The 18,529-nt window shown below is 42.7% G+C and overlaps 1 protein-coding gene across 1 annotated transcript in view; it reads left to right on the top strand.

Annotated features, from left to right (window-relative positions):
- Positions 1 to 18,529, top strand: part of LOC122224325 — a 130,121-nt gene that overhangs the window by 24,052 nt on the left and 87,540 nt on the right. Inside the window, 3 exon segments of the mRNA XM_042945992.1 lie at positions 5,910 to 6,043; positions 14,850 to 15,585; positions 15,588 to 15,833. Of these exon segments, the coding sequence (XP_042801926.1) occupies positions 5,910 to 6,043; positions 14,850 to 15,585; positions 15,588 to 15,833 (1,116 nt within the window).

Here is an 18,529-nt window from a genome sequence, read left to right as displayed (position 1 = left end):
GTATGCAAAGAGAGAGGCAAATTGCTGTTACAGACTCCCTTTCACCTCCCACGTCAGTCTCAGTGTGTTCTGGGTTCTGTACTCCTTAGAGGAGCTGGTCAAGGCTTTTGGGCTTTTGGGAAGGGGGACGAAGATATCCCCTGAGTGACTTTAAAAGAAACCCCCTATACCCCTTGCAGTCATTCCTGGATCCCTTCTCCAAGGCTGAAGACAGCCAAGGTTGTAAGAAGCAGGCAGTCTCCCAGTATCCCAGCAGCCTCAGGCACTTCTTTCATTAGCAGGGTCTTCCTTTGTCTACTTCCCTGCCCCACTCCTCTTGGTACAGGTTAGTAGCATTAGTTTCTGTCTCTTTCATACCAGTGGTTGCATTAGGAAAGTCTTGGAAAGAGATAAAGAAGGAGAGAGAGAGAGAGAGAAAAGAAAAGAGAAAAGTAAAGAAAAAAGAAAGGAAAAGAAAAGAAAAGAAAAGAAAAGAAAAGAAAAGAAAAGAAAGGAAAGAAAGGACAGGAAAGGAAAGGAAAGGAAAGGAAAGGAAAGGAAAGGAAAGGAAAGGAAGAAGGAAGGATAGGCTTGGGAGTGGATAAGAAGAATCTGAGACTGGAACCTGGAGCTTTACACCCACAAATCCTTTCCTGACCTTGTTTCCTGTTGGGAGAACACATTTTAGTTGGTAGCTCAAGGGTAATGGTTTGCCTTCTGACAAAGACCCTGGCGTCCTTGGTCATGCTGAGGGACACCTCAGACTGTTGCGAAGGGCTTACATAGGTTGTAATAAGTTCCTCTAATTGAAGTTGTAGCCCTCACCTCTCTTCAGCCTTCCCCCACCCCATTGGGACCAACTTCTCTGCAAGTGGTATGCTGGAAAAGGGTAAAAGCTTCAAGAGGAGCCCTACCTCTCTGCTCCATAGTCCAGAATTGTGTCTAGAGTACTTTCACTACTTTGTTTTGAGATCCTTGTTGCAGAAGGAAGACCTATACTTTCTTCTAGCTGCTCAGGGTGCACATAAGACACACTCCTGATCCTCAAAGATGGACAGGCAGTTTGGGGTAGGGGTACATATAGAGCCCTTGAAGTCAAACAGCCAAGTTCTTGTCCAAGCTGGGCCACTTGCTCTCCCTGAAGCAGGAGGTACATCTAACATCTGCATTAGGGCTGGCACCTGAAATGAGTAAGTAGGTTTTAGATCTGGCAAAGGATTTCATACCGTGGGTACAGGGAAGTGCGGTGGGGGGAAAAAAAAAAAACACCGCTTGGAAGAAGGAAAGGAAGAAAGACTGGAACATACACGGAGGCAGGGGAATGGAGAAGCTGACACCTGAACCCAGGGAGCCCAGATTTGTATCCAGATCAGAGTTCATAATCTGTCATACTCATACTCTAGATCCCAGATTATAGTCCTTTCTGGAGTCTCTCCCTCAATGGCAGCAGCATTATTGGCTCCCTTCTGAGGCAGACAGGATAGGACCTGTGGCTCAGGGAAGGTCAGGACAGATTCTGGTGGCAGAGCTGACATTAATGTGCATGAATATGGACAGATTTTCCCAGGAACTTTGTTCAAAAGATAGAGGAGAGGATGGGAGACTGAGGAAGAAAGAGGGTCCAAGTATCCTCTCTGGGTTCACTAGATTAGAAGATGAGAGAAGGAAAGGCTTTAGTCTGGAAAATTCCCTCTCCACCGTCCCTCCTTCCTGCTGTTAAAGAGACCACTTGGGCTCTAGCTATAACCAGACATCTGGCCTCTGGGACCTTCAAGTGTGGCTGGCAGGGAAGGGGGCAGGGAGAGCAATTCCCCTTTAGATTGCGTGAGTTAATGTTCTTACGGTCTCCATGGCCCTGAGAGGAGCCAGGGAGCTACTCTTTGCAGAGCTCCAGGAAAGCCTTGGGGAAAAGATGTGGTCCAGCTTCCCATGCTAAGTTATAGGTCTTCACACACTTGACTGGTTGCTTCATCGCTGTTCCCTTAAAACCTAGATTCAAGCACGTACACTGGCCTCAAGGTCTATATTCTCTGCTTCAGTATCTCCTTTTGTGGATTTCATATTATATTCAGGGGGGCAGGATTTAGTTCAGAGCTGGTTAAACTCATTGATCATGATGGCTCAGAAGGTGTCTACATGGTTGACCCCACATTAATGGACAGTCATTAGTATCTTATTTGTTTATACTTTGCATGTTGCTTATTTAGCTCTCAATGCAGATATAGTCCAGGTCCGTATCCTCTCCTCCCTCTTCTCCATGTGATCCCTAATGAGTCCGTCCCCAGCACTTTCCTCAGAGCTTGTCAGACTCTCTTACTTGGCTGCTTCTGTTTCTCTTTCTCCTTGGTTCCCACTCTCCCTTTTACTGGCCGTGCTAGCTTGCATTAATTCTGAGAACTTTAGGGCTGAACTTCAAATGTCTTTTGACTGCAACATTTTTGGGGAGAGGGTAGGGAAGGCAGTCTTCATATCCATGTAGGGCTCTCTGAGATCACAACTTGGCACTGGGAGGGAGGCTAGGGAGGCAATAGCAGCAGCTTCACCCTGTCAGCTCTCTGGGCACACCCATCACGCAGCAGCACCTGAGAGGGGACCAAGCTTAGGAGGGAGCAGGTGAGATGGAAGAGAATCATAAAGAAAATATGTTTTCCTTCCTGACCTGGCTCCGTCCTCCTGCTCCACACTTGCCTCCTTCTCTCTTTGTCATGATCCCTCCCCATTCTGTCTTCTTCCTTCCTATTTTGTTTCCTTCACCTTAATCTCTGTCAGGCAGATTTGTATGTCTGTGGGCCTCTCTGTCTCTCTGACTCCAAATAGTTTGTGGTCTGAGATTCTCCAGGGCCGAGTCTGCCATCAGCTCTTCCTTCTAGATCTCTCCCTCCCTGTGTCCCTCCCTCAGTCTCGGAGGGTCTCTCTTCTCATCACATCTCTGAGTTTCACTCTGTGTGCCTTTTAGTTTCTACACCTACCATTTCCTCCTGTCTGTCTCCTTTTTCTGCCTCCCCACACTGTTCCCTCTCTTGCCCCCCTTCTCTCTTCCTTTCTTCTCTTATCCTGTGTCTTCCAGCCTCTTCCCCTGTTTCTGGCTCACACCCCTGCCTCCTCACCTCTTCCCTCATCCTACACCTCAAGGTTCAGATACTTCGTGTGAAATCACCTGGATGGGCTCTGACTGCCAGGTCCCTCATTCTGTACCCCCTCCTCCAGGAGAGACTTATGCCCCAACTCTGCATACTCTGCATTCCTGCAGCCCTGGGAAAATTCTCTTACTTACCTGGTGATTATCTGGGGCCCTGGTGTTTCCCTTAACCTTCCAGCCTCTACCAAGCAGGCAGTGAATAGCACAGGGAGAAAGGGGAAGGGATTGCATTGGGGACCAGATGCAAGGATAGACAGCCTCTCCCCCTGCACTTGCCCTTCTTCCCACAAGCAGATCCACATCTGAGTAAATCCCAGCTTGAGGCAGGGAAAGCAGCCTAGGATGCTGGAACAGACACACATCAAATACCCAGATGCCCTTCCTCTATTGTTCTGTCAAGACAGGCATCCTTCCAAATCCTGCCTATCTCTTTTGCCTCTAGAAATTTTGGCTCTGTAGTCCTGGCTGAGCCACTCATCCACTAATCAGCATAACACCTGGAACAAAGGTGATTCTCAGTTTATGCCCTTGGTCCATGACTACTGGAGATGTGTTAGGGTAGGGTCAGTGTGCTCTGCAGGTTTTCCTCAATTGGAGGTCCTTCCTGACATCTGGAGCAATTCTTTCTGTTCCTATTTCAATGCTCTGTCTTAGTATAGTTAGTATAGACCCTGTCCCTTTAGGTAACTGCCACTGTCCTTCTCTCCCCTCCCTCCACCTCCTCCCCGGTCTTTTTTTTTTTTTTATGAAATTTATTGTCAAATTAGTTTCCATCCAACACCCAGTGCTCATCCCAACAGGTGCCCTCCTCACTGCCCATCACCCACCCACCCCTCCCTCCCACCCCCCATCAACCCTCAGTTTATTCTCAGTTTTTAAGTCTCTTATGGTTTTCCTCCCTCCCTCTCTCTCTAACTTTTTTTCTTCCCCTCCCCCATGGTCTTCTGCCAAGTTTCTCAGGATCCACATAAGAGTGAAAACATGTGGTATTTGTCTTTCTCTGTGTGACTTATTTCACTTAGCACAACACTCTCCAGTTCTATCCATGCTGCTACAAAAGGCCATATTTCATCCTTTCTCATTGCCAAGTAGTATTCCATTGTATATATAAACCATAATTTCTTTATCCATTAATCAGTTGATGGACATTTAGGCTCTTTCCATAATTTGGCTATTGTTGAAATTGATGCTATAAACATTGGAGTACAAGTGCCCCTATGCATCAGCACCCTAGTCTTTAAGTAAACTAATTTTGAGGATCTCAGCACTATCAGGTAGAGGCAGTGGTGCCTCTTTTCCTTGAGACCCATGCCTTCTTGGACCTATCACTTGTGCATTCAGCCCTTGGTCTCTAAGTGGGCCCCACTTTTTCCAATGCAGACGTCTTGCCTCTGTTTCAAGACTAAAGTTCTGGGAAGGAGGAGGCACCTTACTTTGGTCATGTTTCAGGGTCTTGTAAGTTCAATGCAATGATTGTATAGAGAAGGAAGCTCTCTAGGCAGGGACTATATCTTTTTCATTACTTCCTCCAGCACAATGTTCAATGCATATTCAGTTAGAATATGCTATTTACTCTGAATATCTGTCTCAGAAAATCTCTTGTGGTGAGGCTTAAGTGAGTTCCCTTTTGTTTTTATTCCTGGAGTGATATGAAACATGGGTGTGGAGACAGGGATGGATGGTGGTAGAGGAACCTAGTAGGAGATTCTGGGAGAGGCAGCTGAGGGGAGAAGGCTGCTTCTATCCTTGTTTACAGGGCTGCTGAGTGGGCTCTTAGCTGGTCCTGGGACTGGACTTCAAATCACCATAGTCTGGCTCCACCCAGCTCCCCACATTCTCCTTCTGTTAACCAGACCTCCTCCATCTTCAGGACCCTGAGAAGCTTGTTTACTTTTAAGTTTATATCTTGATGCCAACAAAGCCTCCAACAAAGTCCCATTTAAACCCTCAGTCTACCTCCTCACCCATTCAGAGCCCCACTAATCTTCCACTGCCCATCTCCAGCTTTCCTCCAGGATTCTAGCTAAGCCACCTTCTTCACCCTTTCCTGCCTTACCCATGTATCTACTTCAGATGGTCCCAAATCACTTAGACACAGCCTTGTTAGGGCCCCACCTCCTGAGGGCCCAGCTAAGCCGCACTCCAAATCCTGACTCTGCTTGGCTAAGCTCCTTACCTGTCACTGGGTTTGGTTTCCACTTTTCTTTTCAGGTCTTTCTCCTCTAAGACAGAAAAAGCCGATCAATCAGGAAGTGATTTCTAGTGTTGATAGAGTTGGCAAGAAAACTGAGACACAGTCAGAGAGAAAGAAGGCTGGGCTTGGAGTATCACTGGCTGTGAAAGCCCTGTAGGGTTTGAGCAGAAAGTATTTCATGCCACCAGAGCTAGATTTTGGATTGGGGGTGCAGACCAGAGGACTGTGAATTGAGGAAGGGCAGGTACGTTTGCTGGGGTCACAGTGGTTTGGAGGCCTACACTCTGTTCTCCTCCAGACTAGAGGGTCTCACCTCTGCTGAGGAAAATATGAGTTAGGGGCAGTTATTCCTTGGTGCGTCTCCTGAAGAGTCCTTCCCACCTCTTTGCCCTGCCCTCCTCCCTGGCCTTTCCTTTCTGACCTGGTGCAGAGTATGCTCTATTCAGCTTTGTTTTTCCCATAGGGCCCAACATATAGTATGCTTAGACATGTTCTTTGAATGCATGCAGATTCTTCCACCTGCTTTGCTGCCTCCTTCATGTTTTGCCACACTTTCTCACTTGAGATTCTGAAAGTTTCTGTATCATATCTTCTTAGGGAGGACATTCGTATGGATTTTGCAGAATAGTGGATCCAGTTTGATAAGGTCGTCCACCATTATCAGAGAGGATTTGAGGGTCTTCTTCATCCATGCTGAAGGAGACAGATATCTATTTTTACAGCTGCTGAAGGTAACTCTCCCTGTCCCTCTTATCTAATTTAAAAAGGTTTTAAAGGGTATTGATTAGAGGCTGGGTCAGGCTGTAGGAGGAAAGACTACTAAATTCCCCTGGGGTGTGGCTACCTAGTGATCCTAAAACACTGGGTCTGCAAGAGGCAGTTTGCTGTTATCACAAAACATATTTGCAACTCTTTAATTTTAATGGCCCTTGGAGTCTTAAACTGTTCTCCACCTAACCCACCTACCCACCACCATGTACACTGTGGCAGTACCCCAATACCAGAAGCCAGACAACACGTCTCCATGCATAACACCTAATTCATTGACCACATGTGGCAAATATTTATTTCTATGTTGTCTTTCTCTTGCCCTCTAGCAGTTCTTGGGCCACTTCTTTCCATTATCAATTGATGTATGTTACAGGATTCTAGAAGGAGATTCATTTTTTAAATATTTTTTAAGCTTATTTATTTATTTTGAGAGAGAGTGAGCATAGGAGGTTGAGAGAGAGAGGGAGGGAGAAGGAGAGGGAGAGGGAGAGAGAGAGAGATGGAGAGAATCCCAAGCAGACTCCATATTGCCAGGATGGAGCCCAATGCAGGGCTTGAACTCATAAATCATGAGATCATGACCTGAGAGGAAATCAAGACTCAGGTGCCCAACCGACTGAACCACCCAGGCACCTCAAGGCAGATTCATTTTAACCTTATTTTAAGCAAAATTGTGTGGAAAGCCAATTTCTTTCACCAACTATATTCCAAATGGATAAAAATAATTTTTGGTTATATTCTTTTAATTTATCCTCACCCCTTTTTTTTTTTTTAATTATTGCAGCAAAAACAAAGCAGGGTGGGGAAATGGGGTGGATGGTGACAAAGGTGGTCATCAGCTGAAAAGAAAAACACATAGAACCTATGAGAACATGGCCTATTTCCTTGCTGAGAGAACTTAGTTATTTAAGGTTCCAGATTTTACTGTACTTCCCTTCCCTGACTCCCATTTGAATCCTAAGGATGTCATAGTGAAAACTGATTTCTGTCCCTCCTCCTTTCCCAACAGGTATAACCCCATCATTTTCTCTTTCTCTACACTTTATCTCTTACCTGTACCCACACACAAGTGTGTTATTTTCTAACATTTATAAACAGTGATTGGGCAGCCATTCTCTTTAGATTATTTGTCGTTGAGAAACTGTATAACTCCTTGGACTTCTCATTTCAGTATAAAAGTTTTCATCCCTGTCACTCAGGGGAAGTGAGTCATGACAGGTACTCTTTGCTTCTCAGAAATGTGTTTTCATGCTTCCCTTTGCGTCCTTTCTCTCTCCAGCTCTGATCATTTCAGACATTTCTGACAGTCCTTTCTGAGGCATCTGGATCTGGGAATGGATTCATCTATTTAATTGTTCAAGACTCTCAAATGCCTGATTCACATGGTTTCTGCCTCCTTTCTGAGAGTCTACCTACCTCTGTCTTTGTAGCCCTTAATTTCACCAGGTTCCAGAAAAGATACCCTTTATCTTCAGGTCAGCTCTTGATTATACACAATTTGTGGGAATAACCCAAAATGGTAAACGATACTGAAATTACTTTTTTTGATATATAAGTTATGGAGTCCTGCCTAGAGATAATCCAGAAAGTGAACAGCTGCAGCGAAATCAATCCATCATGTTACTCCCCCATGGGTGGTTGTATGGCATCTCTGCTTTGGCACCTAAAGAGGGAGGCAGACACAGGAAAGCAGCTTGTTTAGCCCTCATTGTGTTCTTAGAAGGCCCAGACATCTACTGAGAGCTCCACAAAACTTGTCTCCATACCTTGTTTTCAAACCCTGGAGGAGGCCTTTCCTTAGTTAGAACCCTGTACTTAGTTTACAGAACATGAAAATCAGTAGGCAAAGTGTGAAGCTGTTTTTCTAAGATGTCCAGAGTAACAGCCAAAGTCTTCACAGTCACTCTCAGACCCCACATGAAGGATCTGGCTTCCTGCTTTCTTTTTTACCTCATCCCCTATTGCTTCCCCCTCACTCACTCTGTCTTGGCCCCAGAGTCCTCCTTGTTATTCCTCAAAAGTAACTACTTAGTACCATTTCATGCCCACTAGGATGACTGCCTTTAAAAAAGACCAGAAAATAACAAGTGTTGGTGAGGATGTAGAGAAACTGGAACACTTGTGCATTGCTGGTGGGAATACAAAATGGGGCAACTGCTGTTGAAAACGGTATGGTGATTTCTCAAAAAAAAACTACATAAACAATTATCATATGATCCAACAATCCCACTTCTAGCTGTTCCAACGAATTGAAAGCAGGGACTCAAAAAGATATTTCTATACCTGTATTTATAATAGCATTATTCACAACAGCTAAAGGTGAAACAACCCCCATGCCTGCAATTTAGTGGGTGGATTGTTGAATTTGGCAGGAGTTATTCTTGGAGATTTGGGATGGAACTTTGTCTTGGATTTTGGAAGAAGCTCAGAGACTGAGAGAAATACAGGGAAGAAGAGGGAAGAAGTGGGGGACTGGGCCTTATGGAATTCATAAAAATTGGTTTCATGTTCCCTGGCCTCTGCCTGCATTTCTTTAAGCACCTCCTATGCACCAAGCACCTCCTTTGGGAGAGACTGCATCCTAACGAAACTGAGATTCACACCCATGGCCCTCATTAGGAAATATTGTCAGGGATTAAAAGAGATGAGGGTGCATGTTCTAGTCTCCAGTTTGTACATTGGTTTGGCCTTTCTCTCTTTCAAAAAAAAGTCCTACTTCTTGGAATCTTAAGATATAACAATCAATCAACACACTTATATATTCATTTTCTCTGTCCTAGATACCTCTTTTGGTTGCTTGGTACAATTATGAGCAGATCCTTGTCCTGAGTAGTGATAATTGGAGGTGGGAGTGTGGAATTAAGAAGGAGGTATATGGATCCTGGCCCTGCCCTCTAGAGGCTTTAAAGCAACTTAAAGGACACAGCCAGAACACCAGCAGAATAAAAGGGAAAATTAAGCGAGCATCAGGAAAGGCTGTAAGTGCTGACAGGAAAGGGGGTAAGGTTGGAGATGGGGATCAGTTAGGACGTCTTAGGAAAGGCTTCCTAGACACAAGGGGAAAAGTTGTAGAATAGGGTTGAGAAGATAGAGGGTCAAGACTGAAAGAAAGGAGTGAGGAGGGCATCCTTGGCAGGGCAGGTAACTTACTCAAGCCAACGGCTCATCCCAGGATGGGTAAGTCAGGATGTGAGGAGCTGAATTAGGAAGAAGGTGATGATCCTGAGGTTAGGGGATAATTAGGTCAAGGCTCTGACAGCGGGGTCAGAGAGTCTGGACTGAATATAAATGATTGGAATAATTGCAGATTATTGCACGGAGAAAGGGCATTTCTGAATGGCATTGAAGACAGTGTCTCTCTGTGTTGTTATAAGCTGGATTTGTGGCAGGCTCTTTCAGGATTCCCAGTCTTGGGTTTGCTTTCTCTTCTATATATTTGCTTGTTCATTTGTTTGTTCTGCCTGATTCTGTTCAAGTCATAAAACGTGATTTTTTAATTCCCAGATACTTTGTTCTTTGGGTTGTTTCTCTGGTATCTACATACTTTGTCTGTAGCCCACTGTTCCTCATCTTCGGTAAAAGTGGGAAGAGCACAAGGACCACCATGCACAACACAGTTTAAGGAAACAGAAATTATCAAAAACATTGTCCCTCTCCAACCCTGCCATTCAGATGGTCCTCCTCTGGGATTCCTGCTCAGGGTCATGGAAGGACTTCAGAAGAGTGTAGGACATTTTTTTGAGGTGACCAACCTCAGAGGGCTCTGTGATTCAATAAATGTTAGGAATCAGTGTTGTGTCTTTGTTGGAAGGTAGGTGGGTGGGGACAGTTCCCCAGAGAGAGAAACGTGGTACAATCATCCTTAGTGCCCAGTAAGGAGCCTCCAGAGACAGTTGAAGAAGCTGAAGGAGAAAGAGGAATTGGGAAAAGGGAAATGGGTTTGGAGGGAATGGTAGGAGGGGTGCCCCATCTTCCCATGTTCTCTACCCTCTTTCTAGCAGGCATTTCTTGTCTGTATTATCCATCTCCTGACAATTACAGGGTTCCAGTTCCCCTTTAATTTAAATGGATTGAGTACCTGCCCATTTATCAGGCCCTGAACCAGATCCTCTCATGATATCACCTAACGCAATTCCTTTGTTGAACCTGAAGTGCACAGAGTGGAGTCAACCCTCCCTCAGTCATGGACTGTTATCACTATTGCTTCCTGTCAAGCCCCTTTTGAATGCATTTTATTTTCCCCTTTCATCCTGATCTCTATTCTCATTTCCCTTCCGCAGTGGAGGCACATGGTTTAGTGTATTTAACAAATGTTCTTCCAATCCATGCTCTACATGTATATTTGGATACATTTATCCACTTAAGAAATATACAGTGCTGACTATTTCAGGGACAGTTGTAGGTGTGGGGAATACGGCCAGGAACAAAATAATAATAATAATAATAATAATAATAATAATAATAAAAGTCCTGCTTTCATGGAGCTTATCTTCTTTTGGATTGAGATAAATCATAAAGAAATAAATAAGTAAAACCTATAGTACCTTAAATAGTGATGTGCAAAGGGGGAAAAAAAAGAGCAGCGGGACAAGATATGTTGTGAGTGGTTAGGTGTGGACTGCAATTTTATATGGGTGATTAAGAAAGATCATGCTATATACATGCTACTTCACTAAACGCAGTTAAGGGGTGTGGATATCAGGGCCAGAAGTGGTACAATTACAGGGACAGCAAGAACAAAATCCCTGAGGGAGGGCCTTTCCTGGTATGTTAGAGGGCAAGAATGGGTAAGAGGCTGGTGGCTAGAGAAAAATGAGTGGAAAGAAAAGAAACAGAGTCTGGGTAGTAGGTGAGTCAGTGACAAATGCTGTAGGGCTTTGTAGGTCATTGTAAACGTAGACTTTGGCTTCTACTCTGAATAAAAGGGAAATTAGTGGAAGATTTTGAGCAGAGGGATTTCATGACATTTTTAATAGATATATATGAATTCTTGACAAATAAACAGTGTGTTGCGGATGTTTTATAAATGTTCATAAATGCCATTTTGCTATGCGCCTTATCCTTTTACTTTTCCTACTTAACATTGCTCTCTATAAATCTACTTTTATAGATGTACCCAAGTTACTCTCTATAAATCTACTGTATTATTTCTGACTGCTGTGTAATGTTTCAGTCCACATATAGCACATTTTACTTATATATTCCTGTAGTAACAGACACTGGCATTGCTCCAACTTCCTGCTACCACAAAGAGTCCTGTGATGAGCTCGCTCATATGGGCCTCCTTAGGGACTCAGGAAAGACTTTCCTTGAGGTGTTTACCTCAGAGAGGGATTGCAGGGTGGAAGGTTGTGTGCATCTTAATTCCACTAAGATTGAGCTTCAGGATGGTGGCCCCAGTTACATTCTCACCAGCAGTGTGTGATAATTTGTATCTTCTCATCAAATTCTTATGTTGATCCTGTAAGAGAAGTCAAGTAAGGTTCCTTGTGGATGAGGAAGATAAGGCTTACAAGATAGTTAGCAAATTACTCATTTATATAGTCAAGCAGAAGATTCAGGGCTTGCATTCAAAATTTCTGACATAATATTCATTGTGCTTATTAACCCCTACAGTACCCAGCATTGCCTCCTCCAAAAATAAGATGAGGCATCCATAGGAAAAGATTAGTAGTAGTAGTAGTAGTAGTAGTAGTAGTAGTATATTTGAACCTTACATTTTTTGATGCCTGGTCTAACTCAGCCTGCCTAGGACCTCCAAATGTTTAGCACCAGCGTGTATGAGTGTGTCTAATTAGAGCCCTTAGGGTTTCAAGGCAAATTATATGGAATAAAACTGTTTGGATTGTCTCATGATGTCTCAAGCTAACAGACTTGAGATGTAGTGGATGATTTCGAGGCTAGACATTTACAAAGACTAATTAATTTTCTAAGTTTGGGAACTCTGGATCAGATTTCAATATTTAAGTATTAGGTAGATTATATTAAGTACACATTGTATGCTAAGCACCAAGCTAAGTACTTTACAGGCATCATTTCACTTACTCCTCACAATGACCCTATGAGGTATTTACTTTCACTCCCATCTAACTGTTGTGGAAACTAAAGTCCAAAGAGGCAAACTAGTTTGTACAGAGTCACCTGGTATGAGGTTAAGTTGTAATTTGAACCTGAGCAGTCTACCTGCAGAGCCTTTACTCCTAATACTAAACTGCGCTGTCTTCCTGTGAAGGAAGCTTTTAGAATCTCTTCCCTTTGAAACTGAGGACAATTTCTTGTCACTTGGGTGGTATAGAGCAGTCATGGGAAGTATGGGGTTAGTGGACAAGAATCTCCAGAGAGAGAGGATATTAAATTTGAAAATATTCCCCACTCTCTTCATTTATGCCTCCCTCTGTTCCTCAAAGTGAGAACCTCTGCCTTAGTTTATCATACGTAGATTTATAGGGCCTGAACATGATGCCTTCAAAAAAGTAGGGATTCCCTGAGTGTTGGTGGTTGGTGCCTGGAACCCAAGGCAGCCTGATATTTTTAAAACAAGCGTCCTCAAGGGCAAACAATTCTTTATCACCCTGTGTGGCTTACACCTGCAATGAATGATCTGCAGTCAGCATTTTATCACAGTTAATTTTCCTATCACACTTTTTATTTTGCTTGCCTTCCACAGGGAACATGATACCACTTATATCTTTACCTGAATCAGGTTTATAACGGTTGCTTGGCTACAAAGTATGTATCCCAAACTCAAATAGATATGAAATCTGATTATGTGCTCTTTCAGGTTTCTCTTTCAGTTTGTGTATTTGTCCCTCAAATATTTATTGAGCACCTAACTCACAGTCTAAAGGAAGAAACAGGTAGCTGACCTGGAAGTTTGATACTTTAGGATAAATGGTACCTGCAGTAAGCCCAGGTGCTTATGAGAGCACACAGGAAGGGTAGTCTAAGGGTCAAGGGAGGCTTCCTTGGGATTTAACATCTGACCTGGGAACTGAAAGACAAGTGGGGGTTAGCTAAGTGAGGGGGACAACAGGATATTAGAGGAAGGGAACAGGGTGAGTGTACAATTTCACAGCTGGAGCAGGAACTGGGCAGGAGATGAGGCTGGAGGAATCAGCACAGTTCAGATGATGAAGGAAGGAAGGACTGTGCAGGAAGTGCAGTGGCAATCATCGAACAGATGAAGCCTGGGGATGGGTGAGGGGCAAATCAATCACATTCATAGTGTAGAAAGATTCCATGAGTTAGGAATTGACCCTCCTAATCTGTCTTGTATGCTCATAGTTCCAATCGTAATTGGAACTTGAGAGTGGAAAATAAAGAGTCTAGATGGATTTGTACGCAGAAGTTCTGACCCATAAACCAAGGGCAACTTTTGATAATCTGTAGAGAAGACATTTCAATTTTGACTTGATCTTTCTGTCTTTAAAAAACCTCTGACGTTTCCTAAAATCCTCTCAAACACAAAGCCTGAGTAGGGAGAGAAGTGGGGGCTGCATGAGTGTGTTTTCCTGTTCTTCACTACTCATTTTTGGGGCATTGCTGTGAATTATTCACCCAAAGTCTTGCTCCCCTTGAGGAGGAGGCCATTTGAATAGCATCAGTGGATGAGGGGGAAGAGGGAACCACATGTAACATTTGTTCATTAAGAAAATGTATCTGATATATTCAGACAGTGTTTTGAGCAACTTAAAAATACCTCCTTGTGAAAATTAATAGGGAGTTGCAAGTGAGTGTTTTGATACTCTCCAGGGAAAATTCTCCAGGCTGCTGGCAGCTGACATCACAGATGGTGCAAGACACAGTGTGGCCAATAAGGAGACTGTCTACAGAAGTGACCCCTCCTTCTTTCCTGGAACCCAGAGAGGGAAGAGACAGTAGACATTGTTTTGGTTGTGAGCTACTGAGCTAGGTGACTTATTTATTTTCTCCCTGCCCTTCACACTCTCATAACTGTGGACATAAAAATTGTAGTGGATTTTTGTCTGCTTGCTTTGGGTTCATTGAATGTCAGGATTCACAAAATGGCCTTTCTGGCTCCTTAGTAATAAACACTTTGTTGGCTGCTGCACCATTTCACTGGTATTTCCTCACCAGACAGCCTGGTTCTCCACTTCTTGCAGGTAGTTATGAAGAGCCTGCCTCTTTTTCCCCTCTTCCTCTCTTCTCACAGCACCCCCTGTGGGCCTGGGGTGGGTAAAGGGAAGGGTTGGACTAAACATTCTTTGACATCAGTAGAGCTAAATGGATGATGGAGAATGAGGAGAAAGGAGGCTAAAGTTAGCTCTGACCTTGGCTATATGATTTTGGGGTCACTGGTTTTAAGGCCTGTGGACCAATATTTTTATTTTAAGCTCAGATGATATTTAAAAAATGGTTGTGCAGTTGCAATGACACATTCCATTCCATGAATTGATGTTTCATAAGTCACACCTAAGTACTGCACATACATCCTGTATATGGATTGCCACACAAAAAATTCAAATCCTTATGTCTTATAGCTTAATTAGTAAATGAAGCTACATGAGTTTGATGAACCCACATGGGATTATGTCATGTGGTGTGTAAAAAAGCAGAATGTTTGGAGATATTTGTCACTTTTTCTGGGTAAAAAAAAAAACAAAACTTTTTCTGCTTCTTCTATGATGTCTTTTGGTATCAGTTTCTGTGATATTTGGGCTATAACAGGTGACATGCAACTTCTGAGTTTTTGTGCATGGGTTGAATAATGAATTCAGTAAATATTTATTGTTTACTATGTCTTAGGCATTATGGAGGGATAGCAGAAAGCAGAAGAAATACGAAGGAGCAGATTTGAAGCCTGACCAAAGGAATTCTGCAGCCCCAATACAACTTGGCTTAACTCAACCTCACAAACCTGATCTGCAACTCTTGGTTCCCTGGGCTTGCTACAGCTCTCTGATCCCGAAATCCCCTTCAACTTTAGTTAGAATGCTGTGTCAAGCATTTCACAGATTTGGTCAAAACCTGGTACACAGACGTAATCTAGAGCCACTGACAACTGTAACTGACTCTGCCAGAAGTCTGAACACTCTGGATTTAGTAGTCATGAGTGTGGGCCACACAGTGGGTATAGGTGTGTATATCCTGGCAGGTGAGGTGGCTAGAGATAAAGCAGGACCATCCATTCTGATCTACTTGTTGGTGGCCGGCCTATATTCTGTGTTGGCTGTGCTGTGATATGCAGAGTTAAGTGTTCAGCTTTTCCATTCTGGCTCTGCATATCTTTACATCTATGTCACTATAGGTGAAATCTGGGCCTTCATCACTGGCTAAAACCTCATCCTTGCCGATGTTGCTGAAACAGTCATTGTGACCTGGGCTGGAAACTTAGCTATTGACAACCTTTCTAGGAAATGGATCTCTCAGATCATGCGTGAAAGCATCCCACCTCATGCTCCCCATTTCTTTGCAGAAATGCCAGGCTTCTTTGTTGTGGGCCTTGTATTGCTGTTCATGGAATTGGTGACTAAGAACTTTGGGTAATCCTGGTTACCAAAGTGATCACATTTGTGCTCACATTGATGATACTTTTGGTTCTCAGTTTTATCGTCATCTTTGGCTTCATTAAAGGGGATGTGTACAACTGGAAGCTCACAGAAGAGGACTACGTAATGCCTGGACTCAATGACACCTCTACCTTGGGCCCTCTCGGCTCTGGAGGATTTGTGCCTTCTGGCTTCAAGGGGATTCTTTGTGGAACAACTACCTGTTTCTATGCTTTTAAAGGTATCAGTGTTATTACTACCAGAGTCAATGAAGCCCAGAATCCCCAGCGTTCCATCCCCATGGGCATTGTTATTTCACTGTTCATCTGCTTTTTGGTGTACTTTGGTGTCTCTGGCACTTACGCTTATGGTGCCTTACTACAAGCTTCAACCTGGGAACACCTTGTATGAGTCATTTCTCTATATTGGATGGACCCCTGCCAACTATGTTATAGCTTTTGGATTCCTCTGCAGTCTTTTGGCCAAAATCTTTGGCTTTATGTTCCCCAAACTTCAAGTGATATACATGATGGCACAGGATGGCTTTCTGTTCCCTGTCCTTGCCTGGATGCAAAATGACACATACAACTGCATCATGGTCATTTTGATATTTGTCATTATTGTAGCAATCATGTCATTCTTCTTTGGATTCACTGATCTCTTGAATCTCATATCAATTGGGACACTGCTAGTTTCTTCTCTTCTGGCTTTTTGTGTTCTCATCATCAGGTATCAACCTGAGATGAAGAACGGGGGAAATGAAGCAGATGTGCAGGAGGAGAATGGAGCTGCAGGAGAGACACTGACTCTACAGGAACTACTTTTCACAGGCAGCTCCACCCCTACTCCACTCTCTGGCTGGGTTGTCTATGTTTGCTCCTCACTGCTTGCTCTGCTGCTCACTCTTCTTTGCCTGGTGCTGGCCCAGTGGTCAGTTCTGTTTTCTGGAGACCCACTGTGGATTTCAGTGGTTGTGGTGCTCCTGGGGCTCATCATTGTGTAAAGGTGCCTTTACAACACTTATCTTTGTTTAATAAAACATTTAGATAAAAATACCTTCCTTAATTCTTTCACAGTGGGGAAATCATAGTGAATCATTATTTCACTATACACACCACACACACACACACACACACACACACACATCACCACAATGTTTATGTTAAATATCTTATAAAACATGGGTTCATTATACCTCAATAAAGTGGAAAATTTTAAAATACCACAGTTATCTGTGTGTCTTTACTTTATTTTGTTCCCTGATTGATCATAGGTAAGGAATGTATCTTGTTCACTCCCCCAGAGCATCCAGCTGGGGGGACAAGTACATAATGAGCATTTAATAAATTGATGTTAAATTAAATTGAACCATACACATTTCTTTGGTACAGAAAATTCTCCTTCTTTTCAGGCTAACACAGTGCTACTCTTTTTTTTCCTTTTCCTTTCTTTTCTTTCTTTCTTTCTTTTTTTTGTGCAAAAGGTGATTTTATTATAGCATGGGGACAGGACATGTGGGCAGAAAGAGATGCCTTGGGATTGTGAGAAGTGACTGATTTCATACTTTTAAGTTTTTGGAGGGAGTGGGGCTAGAGATGAAGTAAGTTTCTAAGGAATTTTGGAAGCAAGGCTTTCAGGACCTTGAGGGGCTAGCTGCTGTTAAAAGGAGGTTACTTTCAGTCTTTAATAAAACATAAACATTGAGACACTAAGCCATGAGTTCCTTGAGAAATGCCATACTCTGCATGTTTCAGACATCTACCCATGGGCTCCAAGCTATAAGGGGATTTAATTTAAACTACATTTCTTTTGACTTTGTTTTCCTCATCATTTTCCCCTATGAACAACTTTGACCCTTAAGTTGTTAAGATTGTTGAAAGTGGAAGATCTCATCTTCTGTAGCTTTTTCCTGCTGAGTAGGGGCATAGAGATGTCTCTACCTATGTGTCAACATTGGTCAGATGAGATGTAATAACAGTCAATAAAGGCTGAGGCAGCTGCACCTAGAGCTGATGACATATGGGAGTCTCCTCGAGCAGAAAAGATCACCTGTCCCCTGAAGTTATGCCAGTGAATGAGTTCCAGCACCAAGCTGAAAGACATAGGAAAAAAAAAACAAAAAAAAAACAACAACAGCAAAACATAATTAAATTAAGGAGAAAAAAGAAGCCCAATAAAAGACCTTTAATAGTTAATTAAAATCCTCCAGATTTTAACGAATTATTAAAGGAGAGGGAGGGATTGTTTAAAGCACAATTTGAGTATATATATATATATATATATATATATATATATATATATATAATAAATCCTGTTATATTTTGTGGTAATCTGGACTATATACATAATATTCCATTTTAATTATGGTGCATATTTCACCTTGTGTAGCTGTTAAAATATCTAATACCATTTTATTTTGTAGAACTGTTTTATCTATTTGAGTTATTTTAGTGTTTAATAACATAATGTTATTTTGAGAGTCATTTAAGTCCTAAATCATGTACCAGGTGGTATTTACCAGCATAGAGACTGTTTTGTTTAGCAAAATATCAGATAATTAATAAGAGACACTTTATGAAAATAAAAGAAAAATATGGGTGAATAGAGCAAATTATAAACCCAGTGTCCGAGCCTTGACTGTAGCCAATGAGAAGATTTTAGATGTCAGGCTTGAAGCATCCTAGATGGAGTCAAAACAGTTAGTGGGAATCAGATGAGTTTTTCTGGTTTGTAATTCAAATGTCTTTGGTGATTCCTTTGAATGTCCCATAGAACAACAGGCACAAAGAAGATCTGTACATGAGTTTTGTGGGAATGTCTCTGAAGTTTACTTTAAGTTGTCTAGTTTAGGCAAACCAGAAACATTTAAAGATAATCAGAACTAGAATTTATTTAACATCCACAAAGATGTGTTATTGAAACAAATTTTCTCTCCCA

The sequence above is a fragment of the Panthera leo genome, chromosome B4, assembly GCF_018350215.1.
Source record: "Panthera leo isolate Ple1 chromosome B4, P.leo_Ple1_pat1.1, whole genome shotgun sequence".
NCBI lineage: Eukaryota > Metazoa > Chordata > Mammalia > Carnivora > Felidae > Panthera > Panthera leo.
This window is presented reverse-complemented; position numbering and strand designations above follow the sequence as displayed.